The sequence below is a fragment of the Hyaloscypha bicolor genome, assembly GCF_002865645.1.
Source record: "Hyaloscypha bicolor E unplaced genomic scaffold K444scaffold_191, whole genome shotgun sequence".
In the NCBI taxonomy this organism is placed as follows: Eukaryota; Fungi; Ascomycota; class Leotiomycetes; order Helotiales; family Hyaloscyphaceae; genus Hyaloscypha; species Hyaloscypha bicolor.
The window spans coordinates 412,067-428,142 of NW_020194693.1; the positions used below are offsets into that span (position 1 = coordinate 412,067).

Here is a 16,076-nt window from a genome sequence, read left to right on the forward strand (position 1 = left end):
TTCCCTCGTTTCGACTACGGCAACCTTATTTTTGCGTTGGAGCTTCATCAGCGTGTCTGCCTCTGCCTCGTCTTTCCCCATACCTTCAACATCACCTCTACTCCCCAGCCCCCATCCCCCTTTCACGATACCAACATTACGAGTCCGCACGCAGCTGAAGCTGCACCCCCGTCACGATGTTCAGGAATAATTATGATAACGATTCCGTTACCTTGTGAGTACTCTACTTGAATTGCAAACGGGCAGCGCGTTGGATAGAAGCTGATGAGAAGTAGCTCGCCCCAGGGACGGATATTCCAGGTCGAGTATGCGTCTGAGGCTGTCAAGCAGGGGAGTGTGGTTGTAGGAATAGTTAGCAAGACACATGCTGTACTTGTTGCTTTGAAGGTACCGTCTCTTCCTTCGCCCTCCCCTCCGACATAAATCATCCTTTAGCTAACACGGGCGTATTTCTCCAGCGCAACGCAGAAGAGCTCTCCTCCTACCAAAAGAAAATCATCGCCATCGACGAGCACCTTGGTCTCTCCCTCGCCGGCCTCGCATCCGACGCCCGGGTCCTCTCCAACTTCATGAAACAACAATCGCTCTCCTCTCGCCTGACCTACGGCCGCGCCATCCCCCTCGAACGCCTCGTCTCCTCCATCGGCGACCGCGCGCAAACCAACACGCAACACTACGGCAAGCGTCCCTACGGCGTCGGGCTCCTAGTCGCGGGCGTCGACGAGACCGGTCCACATCTATTCGAGTTCCAACCCTCAGGCATGACGCAGGAGATGGTTGCTTGTGCGATTGGAGCGCGGAGTCAGATGGCGAGGACGTATTTAGAGCGGAATTTGGATGCGTTTGAGAGTTGTGGGCGGGAGGAGTTGGTTAAGCATGGATTGAGGGCGTTGAAGGAGAGTCTGGCGCAGGATAAAGAGTTGACTGTTGAGAATTGTAGTGTGGGTGTTGTGGGTATCAAGGAGGAGGGCATGAAGCGGATTGAGGCGTTTAAGCTTTATGATGGGGCGGAGGTTAGGCAGTGGGTTGATTTGGTGGCTGATGGGATGGAGGCCGCTGAAGGAACGGAGGGCATGGAGGTTGATTCGTAAGTTGTGGGATGAGAGATGATATGGCAGGGTGGCTCCTGAGCTTGTACAACATCAAAAGCATAAGATCATAGAGGGAATGCAAAGTCTATTGCAGTGCCTGAGCTCTAGGTATAGCAGACAATCTACGCGAAACACCTTCACAAACCGGGCAAAGCTAGAGGGGGTATGATCTACAGGAATCCATGCAACCACCAAACGCCATCCTGAGTCGAGTCGCGCACCCATTTTCAGTCAGTACCTCCTTACGCCTGCGTCAATTTCCAATTCACAGCAAACACCCACCCGGGTCCCACAAAGCTCTTACTCATTACCCCACTCCAACTTGAACCGTCCAGACGCAACCCGATACTCCCTCAACGCCCTCACCGCCCCCTCCGCGCTCCTCGCCTCTTGAATAATCTCCTGGTTCCCCTTCCCCACAAACCCTGCCTCCACACTCCCCTTCACCCAGCTCAACAAGCCGTCCCAATACCCCTCCACATTATACACCACCACACCTCTATTATGAATCCCCAACTGATTCCAAGTAACGACCTCCATCAACTCCTCGAGCGTGCCATACCCACCACTCAACGCCACAAACCCACTCCCACTCGCACCTGCAAGTACTTCCTGCGCCATCATCTGCTTACGTGTATGCATGTCTTTCACCACTGTTGTCTTTCCATAGGTTTTGTACTCGGGTATTGCGCCATCGAGCGCGATGTCGGAGTCGGGGCCGCGCTCGTATTTCACGAGCGGTGCTGGGATGATGCCATGCACGCTGTCGGGACCGGAGAGGGAGACGAGCGTGCGTGCTATTTCGCCCATCAGGCCAACGGTGCCGCCACCGTAGACGAGGGAGACATTGTGGGCGGCAAAGACGTGGGCTAGGGAACGGGCTGCTTCCTGTTTGGCTGCGTTAGTATTATATAGAAAGAACGAACGATTGAGTGGGTTGGGGAAGGGAGGGCTACCATATGTGCGGGCGAAGTGCCAGGGCTTGCACCGCAGAAAACGCAGATTTTTATCTTCGGCGAGCGGGACGTTTGGGAGGCCAGAGCATTGGTGCTGTTTGAGAGGACGTTGTTCAGTTTCGAGAGGCCGTGTGGGGTGGTTGAGCCTGGGATGTCTGGCGTCTGGCTGCGGACTGAGATCGCGGGGGAGGCGCCGCCGGATGCCATAATGAAAGATTGCTTCAATTAATTGAGTCGAGAGTTGTAGATTTTCTGGAAGAGGGAATTGAGCGTCAATTGAAGGTCGGACAAGCTGAAGTAGTTGAGCAGCTGAGCTCTCGCTTAACAAGGTACTCGAGGAGGCGTTCGTACGTGGCGATGACTCAAAGTCGCGGTCAACAGGAATTGAAATCGGCCTGAAGGTGGCTATTTGAAAGAAAGATGGATTGATACAGTGCGGAGGTCGTAAAGACAGTCTTTGTTGGAAGTTCAACAAATCAGAGTTGGAAAAGTGGCAGGTGTTACTCGAGGAAGCTTGAAAGGGCCTTGTGATAAATATTGTTGCCGGATCCGGTGACGTTTCTGGCGCCGCCGCTTGCAGCCGCGGCCCCTCCAGCCACGGCAAGGCACGGCTTCTACACGCGGATGATGATTGGTTAAACGGAGCTCGGCGATGCGATTTTAGCGGACCCTGGAGAAATCGCAAGCTTCTCCTCTCTTCCATTGAGAGTCTCGTCAATTGCGTGGCCTTCGACTTTCACCCCAAGCTCGTCAAGGCATTCCGAATCCACGCATCGCCAATATGCCTCCTCCCACCGGCACCGTAGCTCCAGGCGCACAGCGCCAGGATGAAGGCATGAGTGTACGCTCCTACCCCAAGGTTCAGAAAGAAAAGAAATATATCTAATACGTCTCCTCAGCCGATGATCAAGTCTGCCATCCAGGGCCTGGCTATGTTCTTCGGCATCCAATTCGTTATGGGCAAGTTTATGAATTCGGGGAAAGCGACGACGACAACCACGACCGATGCTTCCGGCACCGTAGTCAAGGTGCCTGCGAACACCGGCGAGATCCCACCTTACTATGCGCGTCCGGACCACTTGGATGAGGGCGCATTGTACAATCCTCTTGCGCAGAGAATAGCACCCCTGTGGCCGCTTGATAGTCCCATGGATATCACGATTGTCGTCTCCCCGACCTTTGTTTCTGAACCGCTGGCCAAGACTCCCAAGGAGAGGATTGTGGCTGATGAGGTGGCTTTCAAGCTTGGAGATTATAAAGAGAATAGGGTCATTGATACTACGTTTCCCGTGCCGAAGGAGGTTCAGAATAATGGCACGCTGTGGGCACATTTTTATATTGGGTTGACAGGGAGTAAATTGGATCCCTCGACTCCAGGATATAATCCTGAGAGGGCGTTCCATTTTATTCATCCCTTGACTCAATATATTGCGCAAAAAAAGATCAAGAAGACGAAGAATCTTCTTGCTGCTGTAAATGAGACTGAAGTGGTATGTCTTCATTTGCGGGACCTGGAGGAAGATGTTGACAGAAGTATAGCCCGAGGAGGAAATTCCTGCCGGACCAATTATCAATTCTCACTATCATCCGAACTTCACCATGTCTTTCATCCCGGACTCTGGGGTCATGCATTATCCTTCTCTCCACCCTGCTGTCAGACAATATATCCACATGGAATCCAGCGGTGCAAGAGATGGTAGTGGACAGAATGGATGGTACTACCCAGTTCTGTTCGTCAATACTTTCTGGCAACTCAGAACTCATATGACGACCCTAAATTCGACTGTTAAAACTCTTCCGCTTCATATCAACCTGAATCATTTGGCCAACTGGAAGTTCAGTCTGCTTGCTAGTCTTGACGAAGGAGCAAAGCAGAATGCCAGAACGGCTGCTCAAGGTTAGTCTCTGTATTGGAAAGGGGGTTCACGTGACTAAAGACTTCAGGTGGTTCTGTCCCTGGCGGTGGCGATGGCAGCGAATTCGAAATGATCAAGGAAGTTCTCCTCGATACCAACGTCTATCTATTGGGCACAACCGTTGTTGTCAGTATCTTCCACATGATCTTCGAGATGCTGGCCTTCAAGTCAGACATCAGCCATTATCGCAACAAGAAAAATAATGTTGGAATCTCGGTTCGCTCCATCCTCGGAAATGTCTTCATGCAAGCCGTTATTTTCCTCTACTTATTGGACAACAACGAAAATACAAGTAAGCTCTCAACTCACCCCTCTGAGCCCTACTTGCTAACACGACCAGGCTGGATGATCCTTTTCTCCCAAGGAATGGGCATCTTCATCGAGCTCTGGAAAATCACTACCGTCGTGAACGTGCGCGTCCGCGCTGCCGCCCCTGGCTCCCTAATCCCCTACCGCATCGCCTTTGAAGACAAGCAAGTCCTCACCGAAACCGAAGAGAAAACCAAAGAATACGACGCCGTCGCATTCAAATACCTCTACATGATCGCCGTCCCTCTCCTCTTGGCGTACGCCGCCTACTCCCTCAAATACGAGACACATAAATCGTGGTATTCATTCATCATCGCCACGCTCGTCGGTTCCGTCTACGCTTACGGATTCCTTATGATGGTTCCGTCCTTATATATCAATTACAGGCTGAAGAGTGTGGCGCATATGCCCGCCCGAGCAATGACGTATAAATTCTTGAACACATTCATCGATGATCTGTTTGCGTTCACGATTAAGATGCCAACACTGCATCGACTGGCGACCCTGAGAGACGATGTTATTTTCTTTGTTTATTTGTATCAGAGTTATAAGTATAAGGTTGATTATACGAGGGTTAATGAGTTTGGACAGGGGGGTGGGGAGGATGAGGTTGTTGAGAAGGATAAGGTGAAAGCAATTGAGGCCAGTGAGGGGAAGGATGTAGTGGAGGTTGGCAAGGAGGGGAAGGCGGATGATGTTGCTGCTGCCAAGAGCACTGGCAGTGCAAAGAAGGGAGGGGCTACGAAGCGAAAGTGAGTTTGACGGAGGGTGGTGGTGTCCATATGAAGAAGATTTAGGACGCGGAGAATAGAAAGTGTCGGTGCCGAAGGCGCTCAACTCTTTGTACATATGCATTTCGCAAGATAAAATAATTCCAGAGCACACATCATGCGAATCAAGTGATTCTTAGCTGATGCAATCTCAACCCTCTCCTGTTTTTTGTTTGCGTTATTTAAAGTAGGTTCAGTTTTGAGCTGGAGCGAAACACAGAAATTCGCCACCCAAAACGGCAAGTGTTGATCAGCTATGATGTGCGAGGATCTTCAAGTTCTGAATGCATGTGAGAGGGAGAGTTGCAGATACGGACATCCGCTTCACGATTCTTCCTGGCTCCATTTGATAGAGTGAGAGAAAGTATTTTAAATCAAGCACTTCTGTGCTGATACCACTTCAAAGCGAAGCAATAGGGGATTTCCAGAGTGCGACGGAAACCGGCCTGCCCACTTTCACGGTCCCAGCTCAATCAAGTGATTCTTCCCTCAACGACTTGCTCGAGCAGTGCTATAGCCTCCTTAACCTGCCCGTTTGCCTCATATGCAATAGCTAGTGCATGCTGCGAGGCTAGCCGGCTTGGGTGAGTCTCTACTAGCGTTCTTCCCTTAATCTCAACGACTTGCTCGAGCAGTGCTATAGCCTCCTTAACTTGCCCGTTTGCCTCATATGCAGTAGCTAGTGCATGCTGCGAGGCTAGCCGGCTCGGGTGAGTCTCTGCTAGCGTCCTCCCCTCAATCTCAACGACTTGCTTGAGTAATGCTACGGCCATTTTGTATTTTCCAGTATTTAATAAACTCCTTGCCTGGAGGAAATATAGCGGGAGAAGCTCTTCTAATGGCTCTTTGGGGTTCTTTCTAAGCTCGGTAAACATGTCTTCTAGGAGATGGCTAAGCCTCGAGTCCTGTCGCATGTCTAATAACGCCCAGCCACATGTGAGAAGAATTGGAATGACTAGCGCTTTGGATTCAAATAAGAGTATTCTTCCAATCTTGATGTTTAGGTAAGACTGTAAGTGTGGTAGAAGACGCCTCTCTTGAGTTTGCCACATTATAGAGTTCGATCGAGAAAGTGCAAGAACGCAACCAGTAGCTATCCAAGCCGCGTCTTGCTGCTCCAGATCTTGGCGGTCTTTGGCCCAGGCGTGAGTTAACGGGTGCATTGATAATCCCATAGAACCGTTTATATCGTGTCGCGTAGCCAAGGAAAGTGAGACTAGCTTTGAGCTGGCCTCAGTTAGACGAAAAGGATCCCATTCGTCGCTCTCTTCTATCAGAAGTCCAGGTAATCGCAAAGCGTAACTTCGAGACATAGCATCTATCGCACTTGTCTTTTCACAGTTAGAGCGAAGGACTTTTCTGCCACTAATCCATGCGCTCTGAAAGATCTCAAGAGGAATAACGGCAGAGTCTAACATTGAAAGGACTGTGAGCAAGCATAGAGCATCTTTTGCAGCGTCGCTTTTGGACTGCTCGAGCACCTCGGCTGATGCTTCGAAGGTCGTATAAACGTCGTGATACCTGGACTGAGCCTGCTCTGGTCGGTACTTTAAGAGCCGCTCCCGTTGCCGTTCATAGACCTTGGGGTATTCGTATAATTGGCAGTGGCCTTTGGCAATATATGCGCCAGCTTGGATTAGAGCGAGCGTGTGCGATCCTAAAAGATCGACAACCTTTTCGGCTTGGTCGTTGTAAGACGGCCATGAATCTTTAGGAATATCTGCTGCCTTGAGTAGAAGTTCTTTAGAATCCTTATCTACAAGGCCCTCGAGTGCTTCATTCGCGTCTAGGCTATACCGTTTACAATCAGGAATACGAGATGTCATAAGGACGGCGCCATGAGTTCCGGATGGAAAGTATACCTGGTAGTCGATGTTTGGGTCATCTGCGTTGTCAAGAATAAGGAGCCAGGGTCGCTTAGCATTTGCGAGAACTCGAACAGCATCGCAAAGACTCTCGACAGGTTGCCCAAGCAGTTTTGCAATAGCGATAAAATCGTTCTCAGCAGTCGAGGTATTGCCGACGTTGACCCAGAATACTCCCCAAAAACTGTTATTGTTAGCTATTCAACAGAGAAATTTTCAGAGGCAGAATAAAAACGCACTCTACTCGCATTCGACTTGCAACCATTAGGCAGATCTCGCTCTTACCCTGCCCTCCTAGCCCCGTAATAACAAACCTCTTTTGCTTGATAGGGGAGGAAGTCTGATCACAGTGGATAGCTTTCTGTATTCGAAGTAGAAGTTCACTACGTCCAGTAAATAGATCATTCATAGGACGGGGCACCATCCAGTGTAGATTCCCATAGCTCGTAGCGCCGGTATCTAGAGTGGGAAGTTTAGTTTCATCAAGTCTCTATAATTGGTTCGATCTACTAACCTTTCGCACGATGACGCTCAGCCACAATCGAAGGCCCATCTTCAAATATTCTTCGAATCTCGGGGAGAACTAACGCAAAATTCTCATCATCTACTCCGCTAAACTTGTTCAGTCCAGAATGATCAGTGTTAAGGAATATCTTCCGCTTTCCAAGCAAACTGGCTGATTGCGGGTTCACAACCTATACGAGGTTAGTTTAAGGAAGAGCAGTTCGATATACGGAATTAAAACAAACGTTTGTCCTTAACAAGCCTCCGAAATTGGTATCGCTCGTCTCGTAGAAACAAACAAGGTCCCAAGCGGTATAGCTGCCACAGAAATCTTCTTGTAATGCGTATAAATCCGGACTGCCCTTGCGCAAGATCTCCAATAAGGTAGTATCAAGCCGAGACAAACGAGCCAGCCAATTCCCAAATACTGCTGCATCACTTCCTTGGAAAGGAGCACCGAGGAAGAGGACGCCTGCGATAGAGAGGCGTAGATCGGTGAATTTTGGCTGATGGACTGCAATTACAAGCGCCTATAGTAGTTAGCAAATGTATTCTCTATACAACCCAGTAAGAGCATACTTGTTGGATGACAATGCTTCCGAGGCTGTGTCCAATAAGCACAAGTGGTCTTTTGCGTTCCTAATTATACTCTTTAGTGATCAAGTCGATTGGCTACTTTCGCTCATAGCTTACATCTGTTTTCTGCCTGTGTTGGGACAAGATGTTCAGGAACTGCTCAGCGCACTGACGTAGGCTGGTCTTGACTGTGCGATCCCTCCAGTCTGATTTGTAGCTATAGGTGGCGATCCGCGCATCTTTGAACATAGGCACGAGCAAGTCGCGGACCCACATGACCTCTGTAGGGCCATCTTCCCCGTATTTACCTTGCGGCTTCTTGCCCTTCCAAAACTGTGCCTTGTCTCTGAATCTCCTGGCTTTGTCGGCATTCTGGGACGGTACCTTCTTTACCCATGTGTAGAACTCGTGAGAGCCAAGACCTTGGACCGCGATGATGCTAATTGGGGTCAGCGGGGTTTGACTTAGTGGACTCGGAGGAAGCTTAGCTTACTCGACTACGGGCGCGGGGCCGGTGGCAGCCTCGCTCGACCAGATGTTCAGGCCGCTGGATTCAACCGTCTCTTTGGTGCATGCCATTGCTGTATAATAGCTTGTATCCGCTGAGCCAGTTTATAGTGCGTAATAGTCTGCCGTAGCGCGACGTCGGTGGGAGAAGTTGATCATATTACGACTGACATTCAGCCCGACTGCCACGCTCAGCCTCGTTTTGCGCCTCATCCGAATGTCTAGCTGAATTAGGCATTCGGCTGCTTAGTAATACATTAGAACTATGTAATTCATCAAATTGGCGCAACAGGCGAGATAAAGCGAGTGGATCGTCGAAGCTGAGATAATGCTGGATGTCTTGAAATCTTCATCTACTGTGTTACCTTTAGACTACATCCTGTCTACTGCAAGCAGTCCCGTGCAAGTCATCTCTGGCACTCGTTCCTTACCGGTACCATTGGGCTTTGGGGATCAGGCGCGACGGCTGACCCTGATCATCACCTGTATCTGATTGAGACTGTATCTAGCTGTGCATGAACATCATCGCATTTACAGCCGCGACTTCGCCGGAAATGGCCAAGCGAATCCATCCGCTACACCAAATGACGAAGTCATCGACAATTGAATACTTGAGGACACCGACCTCATCAACTCTACCGCCGAGGTGTCGGACACATTACGAGGCAGAATACTCCCAGCAAAAGTTGCAAAAAATCGGGTAGAGTTGAAGGCTATATATGATGTAATTATAATACCGCTATCATACATAATATTGGCCGAGCCATCGTCTCACCCGCTCCAAATAGTCGTAACCGTTCTCAGCTGTTAGTAACCAGGGTCCAATGGGAACCGTCCAAGAAACTTGAACGTCTTCAATCCAGCCTCGAAGTCAGTGAGTAGCGTGGCAGTGCTATTATTGAAGTAGACTCCCGGACCCTCGAGAATGTTGGCGGTTCGAAAGACGGTGCTGGCACTGCCCAGAGCCCCCACCGGCTTTCCAAAGTCGTACGCATTTTGCACGATCTGGAGTGGACGACCAAGTGGATAGAGCGGAGATGTTCCGTTGATGAAAATACTTTCCGAGCCTGGAGTGACGAGAAGGCCGTCGAAGTCGATGGCGTCGGCGGCGGAGTATGTGAGGTTCACACCTGGGACAAGGGTTTCGGCTACGACGCTGACGAAGAGGCCCAGGTTGGCGAATTGCCGACTAAGTGTTGCTGCTTGGGACATGGATTGGTTTGAGTAAATTGATGCCAGGATACCGAAATTGAGACCTTGTATAGTCGGCAGTGAGTTGTTGAAGATGGAGATGTATGAGGTCTTGTTGTTATGGTAGTAGGTGGCGTCTGGTGGAGGGACTGTCACGTCGACAAGGACTTGTGCCACCCGCACAGCCAAGTCATTGTCAATCAGATTCAATTGATTGATAAAATTCTGTCTGACCGTCGTGGATACAACGTGCGATGTTTCAAATCGGAGGGCGTTGACGGCAATTTGTTGTTCTGCTGGCGAAAGCGAGTTCCAAACCAAACGTGGCTGAGTCCAGTGGTCTGCAAATGTGGGAGAAAGCTCACGAGTGAGTTCTCCAGATACGTAGCGGGGAGCAGTGAAGAACCCCTTTCCAGTAGTTTGATTCGCTTCCATAGGAGATCCGAAGTTGAGTGTGTTGGGCGAGTAGGCCGCAATGTTGGTGGGGATGTACGCTTGTGCCTTACCATCACGGTTGTTATTGTGGATAGGTACTCTTGGCCTGTTCACGGGAGCCTGCTCAAAGTTTGGACCTCCATATCGGTTAAGCTGGGCATCTAGGTACGAGTAGAGACGTCCTTGAAGGACTGGGTCATCAGAGAAGTCGATACCGCGAACAATGTGTCCAGGTTGGAACTGTGTAACCCGTTAGCACAAGAAAAATCACCCTAGGAGTTGACCTGACTTACCCCTATTTGCTCAGTCTCAGCAAAGTAATTCTGCGGATTCGCATTCAATGTCATCACCCCAAGTGGAGTAATTGGGACAATCTCCTCCGGGATAAATTTAGTGTCATCTAGAACATCGAAGCCAAAAGCAAGCTGCTGATCCTCATCAAAGATTTGAACACCGAGCTGAAGCCTATTAGCAAGTCATCCTGCCGAATAACTCCAAATCGGAAACATACCTCCCATTCCGGATAAATGCCTGCCTCAATCGCGTTCCACATGTCTTGGCGATGGAAATCAGAATTCTTGCCACCTACAGCCTGAGCTTCTTCCCATAAGAAGCTTGCCTTTCCTTGTAATGATTTCCAATTCCATTTGACTAATTTTGTAGCCCCCTCGTTCGTGACGAGACGATACGTATGCACTCCCCAGCCATCCATGTGGCGGTAAGATCGAGGAATGCCATAGCCAGCCATGACCATCATGACCAAGTTCAATGCGCTAGTCTCTTGACTGAAGAAATCGTAGGCCGTATCGTGGGCTGTAGCGGCCTGCGGGATTTGGTTATTTGGCTGGGGCTTCAAAGCATGAATGAGGTCAGGGAAAAGTATGGCGTCGTTAATGAAGAAAATTGGAACATTGATTCCAACAATGTCTTGAAATCACGGGTTAGTTCGCGTTTCTTAGATTTAGGTATATTGCTCACCAAAGTTTCCTTCGTCAGTATAAAATCTGGTCGCAAGACCGTGAACATCTCTGGCGGAATCTGTACTACCCCGTTCACCAATAACTGTGGACATTCGAGTGAACATTGGCGTTTGTTTGCCTGCTTGGGACAAGAATGATGCAGCTGTAATGTTGCTGAAATTGCCATAGCTTGTGAAGACACCGTAGGCTCCTGTGTCAAGTCAAATGCTGGCCCGCGATGTGAGATGAGTGACTTACCAGCACCTCGTGCATGTACTGGACGCTCAGGGATCTAGTGATAATAGTGAGTATAGGTTAGGTTGATTTGTAGTCCCGGTATGACTGGGAGATGTATCCTTACACGTTCATGGTCAAATCGCTGAAGCTTCTGCCTAAAGATGAAGTCCTCCAGTAAAGTTGGCCCGCGTAGGCCTGCCTTCAAACTGACCGCCTCGTCAATTGGTGTCCCAGAGTCGGTTGTCATATAGACATCGGTATCGTTCAGTTCAAATGGTGCGAGGAACTCTTGAGTAGATATCGTTGTCTCTTCAATGGAAGTCGCGACTTGACGCTTGCCCAAGTCTTCACCTCGAGCGCCAAGTTCACCGCTCATGTACGGGCAACCCGCAGCTACGGCTGTGCCAAGAAGGGTCGAAAAGTACAGAAATGATCGCATTTTGAAGGAATAAACAGTAAAATTAAACAAGATTGTTCTGAATACTTTCTTCTCAACGTATTCCCTTGGCCCTTTATATCTACTTCGAACTTCAGCTTTCAAAGCAACGACGATGTCATCTCCAATGATTACTACACTTCTCTTACTGGCCTTCTCGTGTTCACAGAGATCGTCAAGAACAATCCTAAATCGTCGTAGATTTCGCAACATCGAGGCTGAGCTTCTCAGCAATAGACGGTGAACCAATACAAAACTCCAACATTCATTGAATCGCGTATCCAATCCGGAACTTCGACGATTCCGAACTTTCGGATCTGTGGGCACCCGAAAATCTCACGGTGTTGTGGATCTGTTTGTAAACTTTTACATGTCTTTCAGAGTCTAAGAAACTAAAAGTTCGAATTGCCACCCATTATTTCGGATCTGTAAGAATCCGAGTATCTCGTGACAGTGAACCTCCGGGTGTTGTGGATCTGGTTATTGGAGTTATACAGTTTGGTTTGATATGGCTTTCGTAGTTAAAAATACTGAAAGCCCGAATTGCCGTACCCATTTTCTTCAAATGTTAAAAAAAAAGGGCCGACTCGGCGTCCTACGCTTGGTCGGGATTTTTGTTGTGTAAGAAACGATCTACTGGCGGCAGTAAAGTTGGCACGAGATGACATACACGCGCCTTACATTTGGTCGGAATTTTTGTTGCGCCAGAAGCTCCACAGTAAAGTTGACACGAGATGACATGCATTGCAAGCATCGGATTTATAAAGAATAGGATTCAAGTCCGCAAGTTCCGCTCCGCTTGATCACGTAGCGGCTTCCTCGGGAGGAATGGGATTCTTGGCCAATTATTCGGATCACTTACTAATACTCTCTAAAGCACTCCCTAAAACTAGGTAATTTCAGGATCCTCCTAACTTCCTGCCTCGTAGGTTTCCTTGCTATTATAAGAGCACAATTCGGGAATGAGGTTATAAAGAAGTGGGGTAGTGAAGGATAGAGATTCGAAAGAAGAGAGGGTGGAATTGTCGCTAAAAAGGAGAAGGGGTATCGCAAAATCATGTATTCGCAGGGTAGCGGCCGGCAAATAGAGGTTATAAAGAAGATGAAAATCATGGGATCGCAAAGCAGAGGGGTTAGAAAATAAGACCTCCTAAAAGGGGGTGGGAACGAAAAGGAGAAGTAGAAAATGGGAAGACATAAAAGGAGACTTAGCGAAAGGCCATCCGGTGAATGCGAAATGTTGAAAGTAAACCATCAATTAGAATTTGACTTGAACCATTGGCTAATGCCATATTATTGATTAAATAGTTTTACTAACCTAAATTTGTTGGTGGAGAGCTGTCCTTTTAAATCGCAAACATGGCTGGAACGTGCTAAATACCCTGATTTTTTAGTGCCCTCAGGCGATTGATCTGGTAGTACCCGAATCAAAGGAGTGCTTCATATATAAGTGTGCTGCAGTTTCAGCTCCCTCAAACAGGATTGACCAGTCACCGAAAGGGGCTCGATTCCTGTTTGGGCTGTCATCAATGTCACAAGCTCCTGCGGGTAGCTACATTAGACTTGCACACGCGCACTGGCGTTCTCGAGGAGGATCGATGCTCCAATCAAGAGAGTTGTGATTTGCGGATCAACTTTCACTGCAATTTTAGCGTCCGGGAGGAAGATCGATGCGACGATGCCTGACTGCAACGCGTCGTGACACCCGACAGCACTGCAATTTTAGCGTCCGCGAGGAGTATCGATGCCCCAATCAGAAGAGTGCTGCAAAAGCCTTGGCACCCCACGCCGACAGTCTTTGCGTTGTCCAACGGGGCGTTGGGAAACGAACCCTCCTCTGGGTCGATTCCAGGGTCGATCCGGCGCCGCACTTACTAGAAATGGCAGGCGGTTAGCAGGTGCACCTATGCATCGTTTTCTACACACCAATCATATGTAAATCAATGTATACTCCCACCCCGTCGCCCCATCGCGTTTCCACCGTCGCTGTGCGAATATATCCTATATAAATACCACTAATATGTGCGCGTTAATAAAGCTCAAAATGCCCCTAATATTTGTACTTCCTACCCGGGATGTAAACGTTTAATATTATAGATTTAGAGATTTCATGGCTAAAATATAAGTTTGGGGGTTCTTTGGCATTTACCATCTGTGGGCTCCCTAAGCTTTACCAAATCGAGATTCTGCCATCGACCCTCAATCGACCCTGGAATCGACCCAGGGAGGCGGGTGGGGGTCATACTTCGATTTGGTGTTTCGCTAACCTCACGTCCCAGAGCCCGTAATGGGGCCTCAAGCATTGGTGTATACAGTCAGATCCTCCGTCTCCCTAGCAATGCAACCTTATGCCCCCCCTACCTGTTCTGAGCCAGCCTGACGCACTGCAATCTTAGCGTTCTCGAGGAGGGTCGACCACCAACTAAAAGAGTGCTCCGTTGCTGTTTTAACTGTCGCTATTACCTGTGCAAGCTCCTTTTGTGTCGGAAAAACATGACCAGCAGCACTGCAATTTTACCCCCTCGAGAAGGCTCGGATCAGTGTCTCTGCTTTGCCGGTCACCTTGGGAATTAGGCCGTTTTATTCTGTTTTGGGGGGCATGTCTCGCTCCTCTCAACGTATTTTTTGCGGGTTAGGTAGCGGTTATGGCCTAACGTACCGAGGCCGATAGCGATGCTCCTGCCAAAAACCCGAAATGACATTGCATGATGCATTTGCGCATGTTGCACTCGACTTTTTCCTTACTTTTTCCTTTTTATATAATAAATTACTTATAGTATAAGATATTTATAAGCTTGCAAGTAGCTTATATACTTTTCTAATTATTCTCTTTAATTTAGATTAATCAGAATTCTTCTAATAAGAATTATTTTATTTGTAAAATTTTGAAGTTCTTCCTTTAATATTATTTTCTCGCTTAGAAATTTGAGGCTATTTTCTAAGTTCTTGAGATCTTTAAGTATAACTTTTATAATTCTTAACCTTTTAAAGCCATTCGAATTCTTATATATATATATTAATTATAATTTATATAATTATAAGAGTAATAAGGGCTTTAATAAGCTTAATATATAAGAGAAAGATTTTTGGGGAGACCCTAGTAAGATTTAAGCGAAGCGGCCGTAAAGCGGCCGCAGTGGCTCGTGTACCCCGAAGGCTCGTGTACTCCGGCTAGTATGCGCTCGACTTTTCTTTGCCTTTATTTAAGAAAATATTAAATTTAATTACTTATATAAGAATTTTTTAAAATAGCCTATATTAATTAATAGAGAATTTAATAAAGAACTTAATATATTAATAGGAATTTAAATAATTACTTTATTTAAAAATCTCAAAATCCAAGTGCAATGTGCGAATGCGCAATGTGCAATGTGCAAATGCGCAATGTCATAAAAAATCGGGGTTTTGGCAGTACAGGGGTTAGAGGCCTCGGTATCCCTTCGTCTGGCGAGACATAGTCCACGCTAGCAAGGGGGCCTGCCCGGCCTAAACCAGGGGGTCCCGCACGGCTCACCTAGCATAATATTATGTACCTCTGCATATAAATTTATTAGTAAGGTACATCGCGTGGATGAAATCGCGTCCAATAATGCCTTTCCAGTACGCGCTCATGCAGCCAGCCAGCAATGGACCATTCTTCCAGCCCACCCCCAGAGCCAGAAAAGCTAAAAAAGGGCCAATCCCTTGAGGATATACTCCTTCGACTTGGACCAATTACGAACGTTTCCTATGAGCCCTTCCAACCCGAACCCAAACAGCCAGCAAGAGCGATTTTACCTCCCGATTTTGTACGAAAACCACACCCGTTCGATTACTTTAGCCTGTTCTTTACTCCCGAGCTTTTCTAGATAATTACTACAAATACCAATCGATATGCGAGCTTGCAGAGACTACACAATGCAGAGGAACGGATACGAGAATGGTCAGATTTGCTTATTGAGGAGCTACATGTGTTTCTTGGTACAATTATATATATGGGAGTCCACATTGAGCCTCAAAGCGATATGTACTGGAATGCAGACTTTAATAAAGGTCCTATACATACAATTTCAAGCCATATATCCCTTCGCCGCTTCTAGCAAATCAAACGATATTGCCATATCTCTTGCTCTGAGAGTGACGAACAAAAGGGGTATCACCTCCCAAATAATAAGCTTTGGTGGTATAAGCTTGAACCTCTTGCTTCGTCTATACAAGCCTCTTCTCAGCAATATTACTCTCCTTCTTCTGATGTGAGTATTAACGAACTTATGGTACGGTGCTTTGGCAGGTACATTCCCCCCTTTTTTACCCCGCTACCCCGCTAATTATTTTAGATCCTCAC

At 47.9% G+C, this 16,076-nt stretch overlaps 5 protein-coding genes across 5 annotated transcripts; 2 read left to right on the top strand and 3 right to left on the bottom strand.

Moving 5' to 3' along the window:
• Positions 1-176: 176 nt before the first annotated feature.
• K444DRAFT_494635 (N-terminal nucleophile aminohydrolase) lies at positions 177-1,070 on the top strand (the record flags this gene model as incomplete). The annotated part of the gene is made up of 3 exons (XM_024873262.1): positions 177-214; positions 276-387; positions 459-1,070. Coding segments are annotated over 3 exons (762 nt in total), but the record flags the coding sequence as incomplete, so codon positions are not given.
• Positions 1,071-1,391: 321 nt separating this feature from the next.
• K444DRAFT_549331 (uncharacterized protein) lies at positions 1,392-2,254 on the bottom strand (the record flags this gene model as incomplete). Its single annotated transcript, XM_024876446.1, has 2 exons — positions 1,392-1,979; positions 2,048-2,254. 2 exons carry the CDS (start codon positions 2,252-2,254, stop codon positions 1,392-1,394), a joined length of 795 nt encoding a protein of 264 aa, XP_024726184.1.
• Positions 2,255-2,759: 505 nt separating this feature from the next.
• Positions 2,760-5,200, top strand: K444DRAFT_670942 (cleft lip and palate transmembrane 1). Its single transcript, XM_024887687.1, has 5 exons — positions 2,760-2,888; positions 2,947-3,537; positions 3,587-3,944; positions 3,992-4,255; positions 4,304-5,200. Exons 1-5 carry the CDS (start codon positions 2,829-2,831, stop codon positions 5,026-5,028), a joined length of 1,998 nt encoding a protein of 665 aa, XP_024726185.1. The 5' UTR covers positions 2,760-2,828; the 3' UTR covers positions 5,029-5,200.
• Positions 5,198-8,625, bottom strand: K444DRAFT_605378 (uncharacterized protein). Its single transcript, XM_024878850.1, has 7 exons — positions 8,481-8,625; positions 8,105-8,426; positions 7,991-8,050; positions 7,657-7,941; positions 7,422-7,602; positions 7,147-7,366; positions 5,198-7,091 (listed from the first exon to the last, which is right to left on the bottom strand). The coding sequence occupies exons 1-7, from the start codon at positions 8,564-8,566 to the stop codon at positions 5,516-5,518; spliced, it is 2,730 nt and encodes a 909-aa protein (XP_024726186.1). The 5' UTR covers positions 8,567-8,625; the 3' UTR covers positions 5,198-5,515.
• A 199-nt stretch (positions 8,626-8,824) lies between these two features.
• K444DRAFT_670944 (heme-dependent catalase) lies at positions 8,825-11,755 on the bottom strand (the record flags this gene model as incomplete). Its single annotated transcript, XM_024887688.1, has 6 exons — positions 8,825-10,360; positions 10,414-10,578; positions 10,632-11,047; positions 11,099-11,290; positions 11,338-11,371; positions 11,441-11,755. 6 exons carry the CDS (start codon positions 11,753-11,755, stop codon positions 9,302-9,304), a joined length of 2,181 nt encoding a protein of 726 aa, XP_024726187.1. The 3' UTR covers positions 8,825-9,301.
• Between the last annotated feature and the right edge of the window lie 4,321 nt (positions 11,756-16,076).

Bases quoted from the DNA above. Each gene is read 5' to 3' on its own strand.
- K444DRAFT_670942 (XM_024887687.1), top strand. From the start codon at position 2,829: ATGCCTCCTCCCACCGGCACCGTAGCTCCAGGCGCACAGCGCCAGGAT. The intron at 3,945-3,991 runs GTTAGTCTCTGT...TAAAGACTTCAG, and splicing joins TGCCAGAACGGCTGCTCAAG to GTGGTTCTGTCCCTGGCGGT. The intron at 4,256-4,303 runs GTAAGCTCTCAA...TAACACGACCAG, and splicing joins GGACAACAACGAAAATACAA to GCTGGATGATCCTTTTCTCC.
- K444DRAFT_605378 (XM_024878850.1), bottom strand. From the start codon at position 8,566: ATGGCATGCACCAAAGAGACGGTTGAATCCAGCGGCCTGAACATCTGG. The intron at 8,051-8,104 runs GTAAGCTATGAG...GAGTATAATTAG, and splicing joins AACACAGGCAGAAAACAGAT to GAACGCAAAAGACCACTTGT. The intron at 7,603-7,656 runs GTTTGTTTTAAT...AACCTCGTATAG, and splicing joins GAGGCTTGTTAAGGACAAAC to GTTGTGAACCCGCAATCAGC.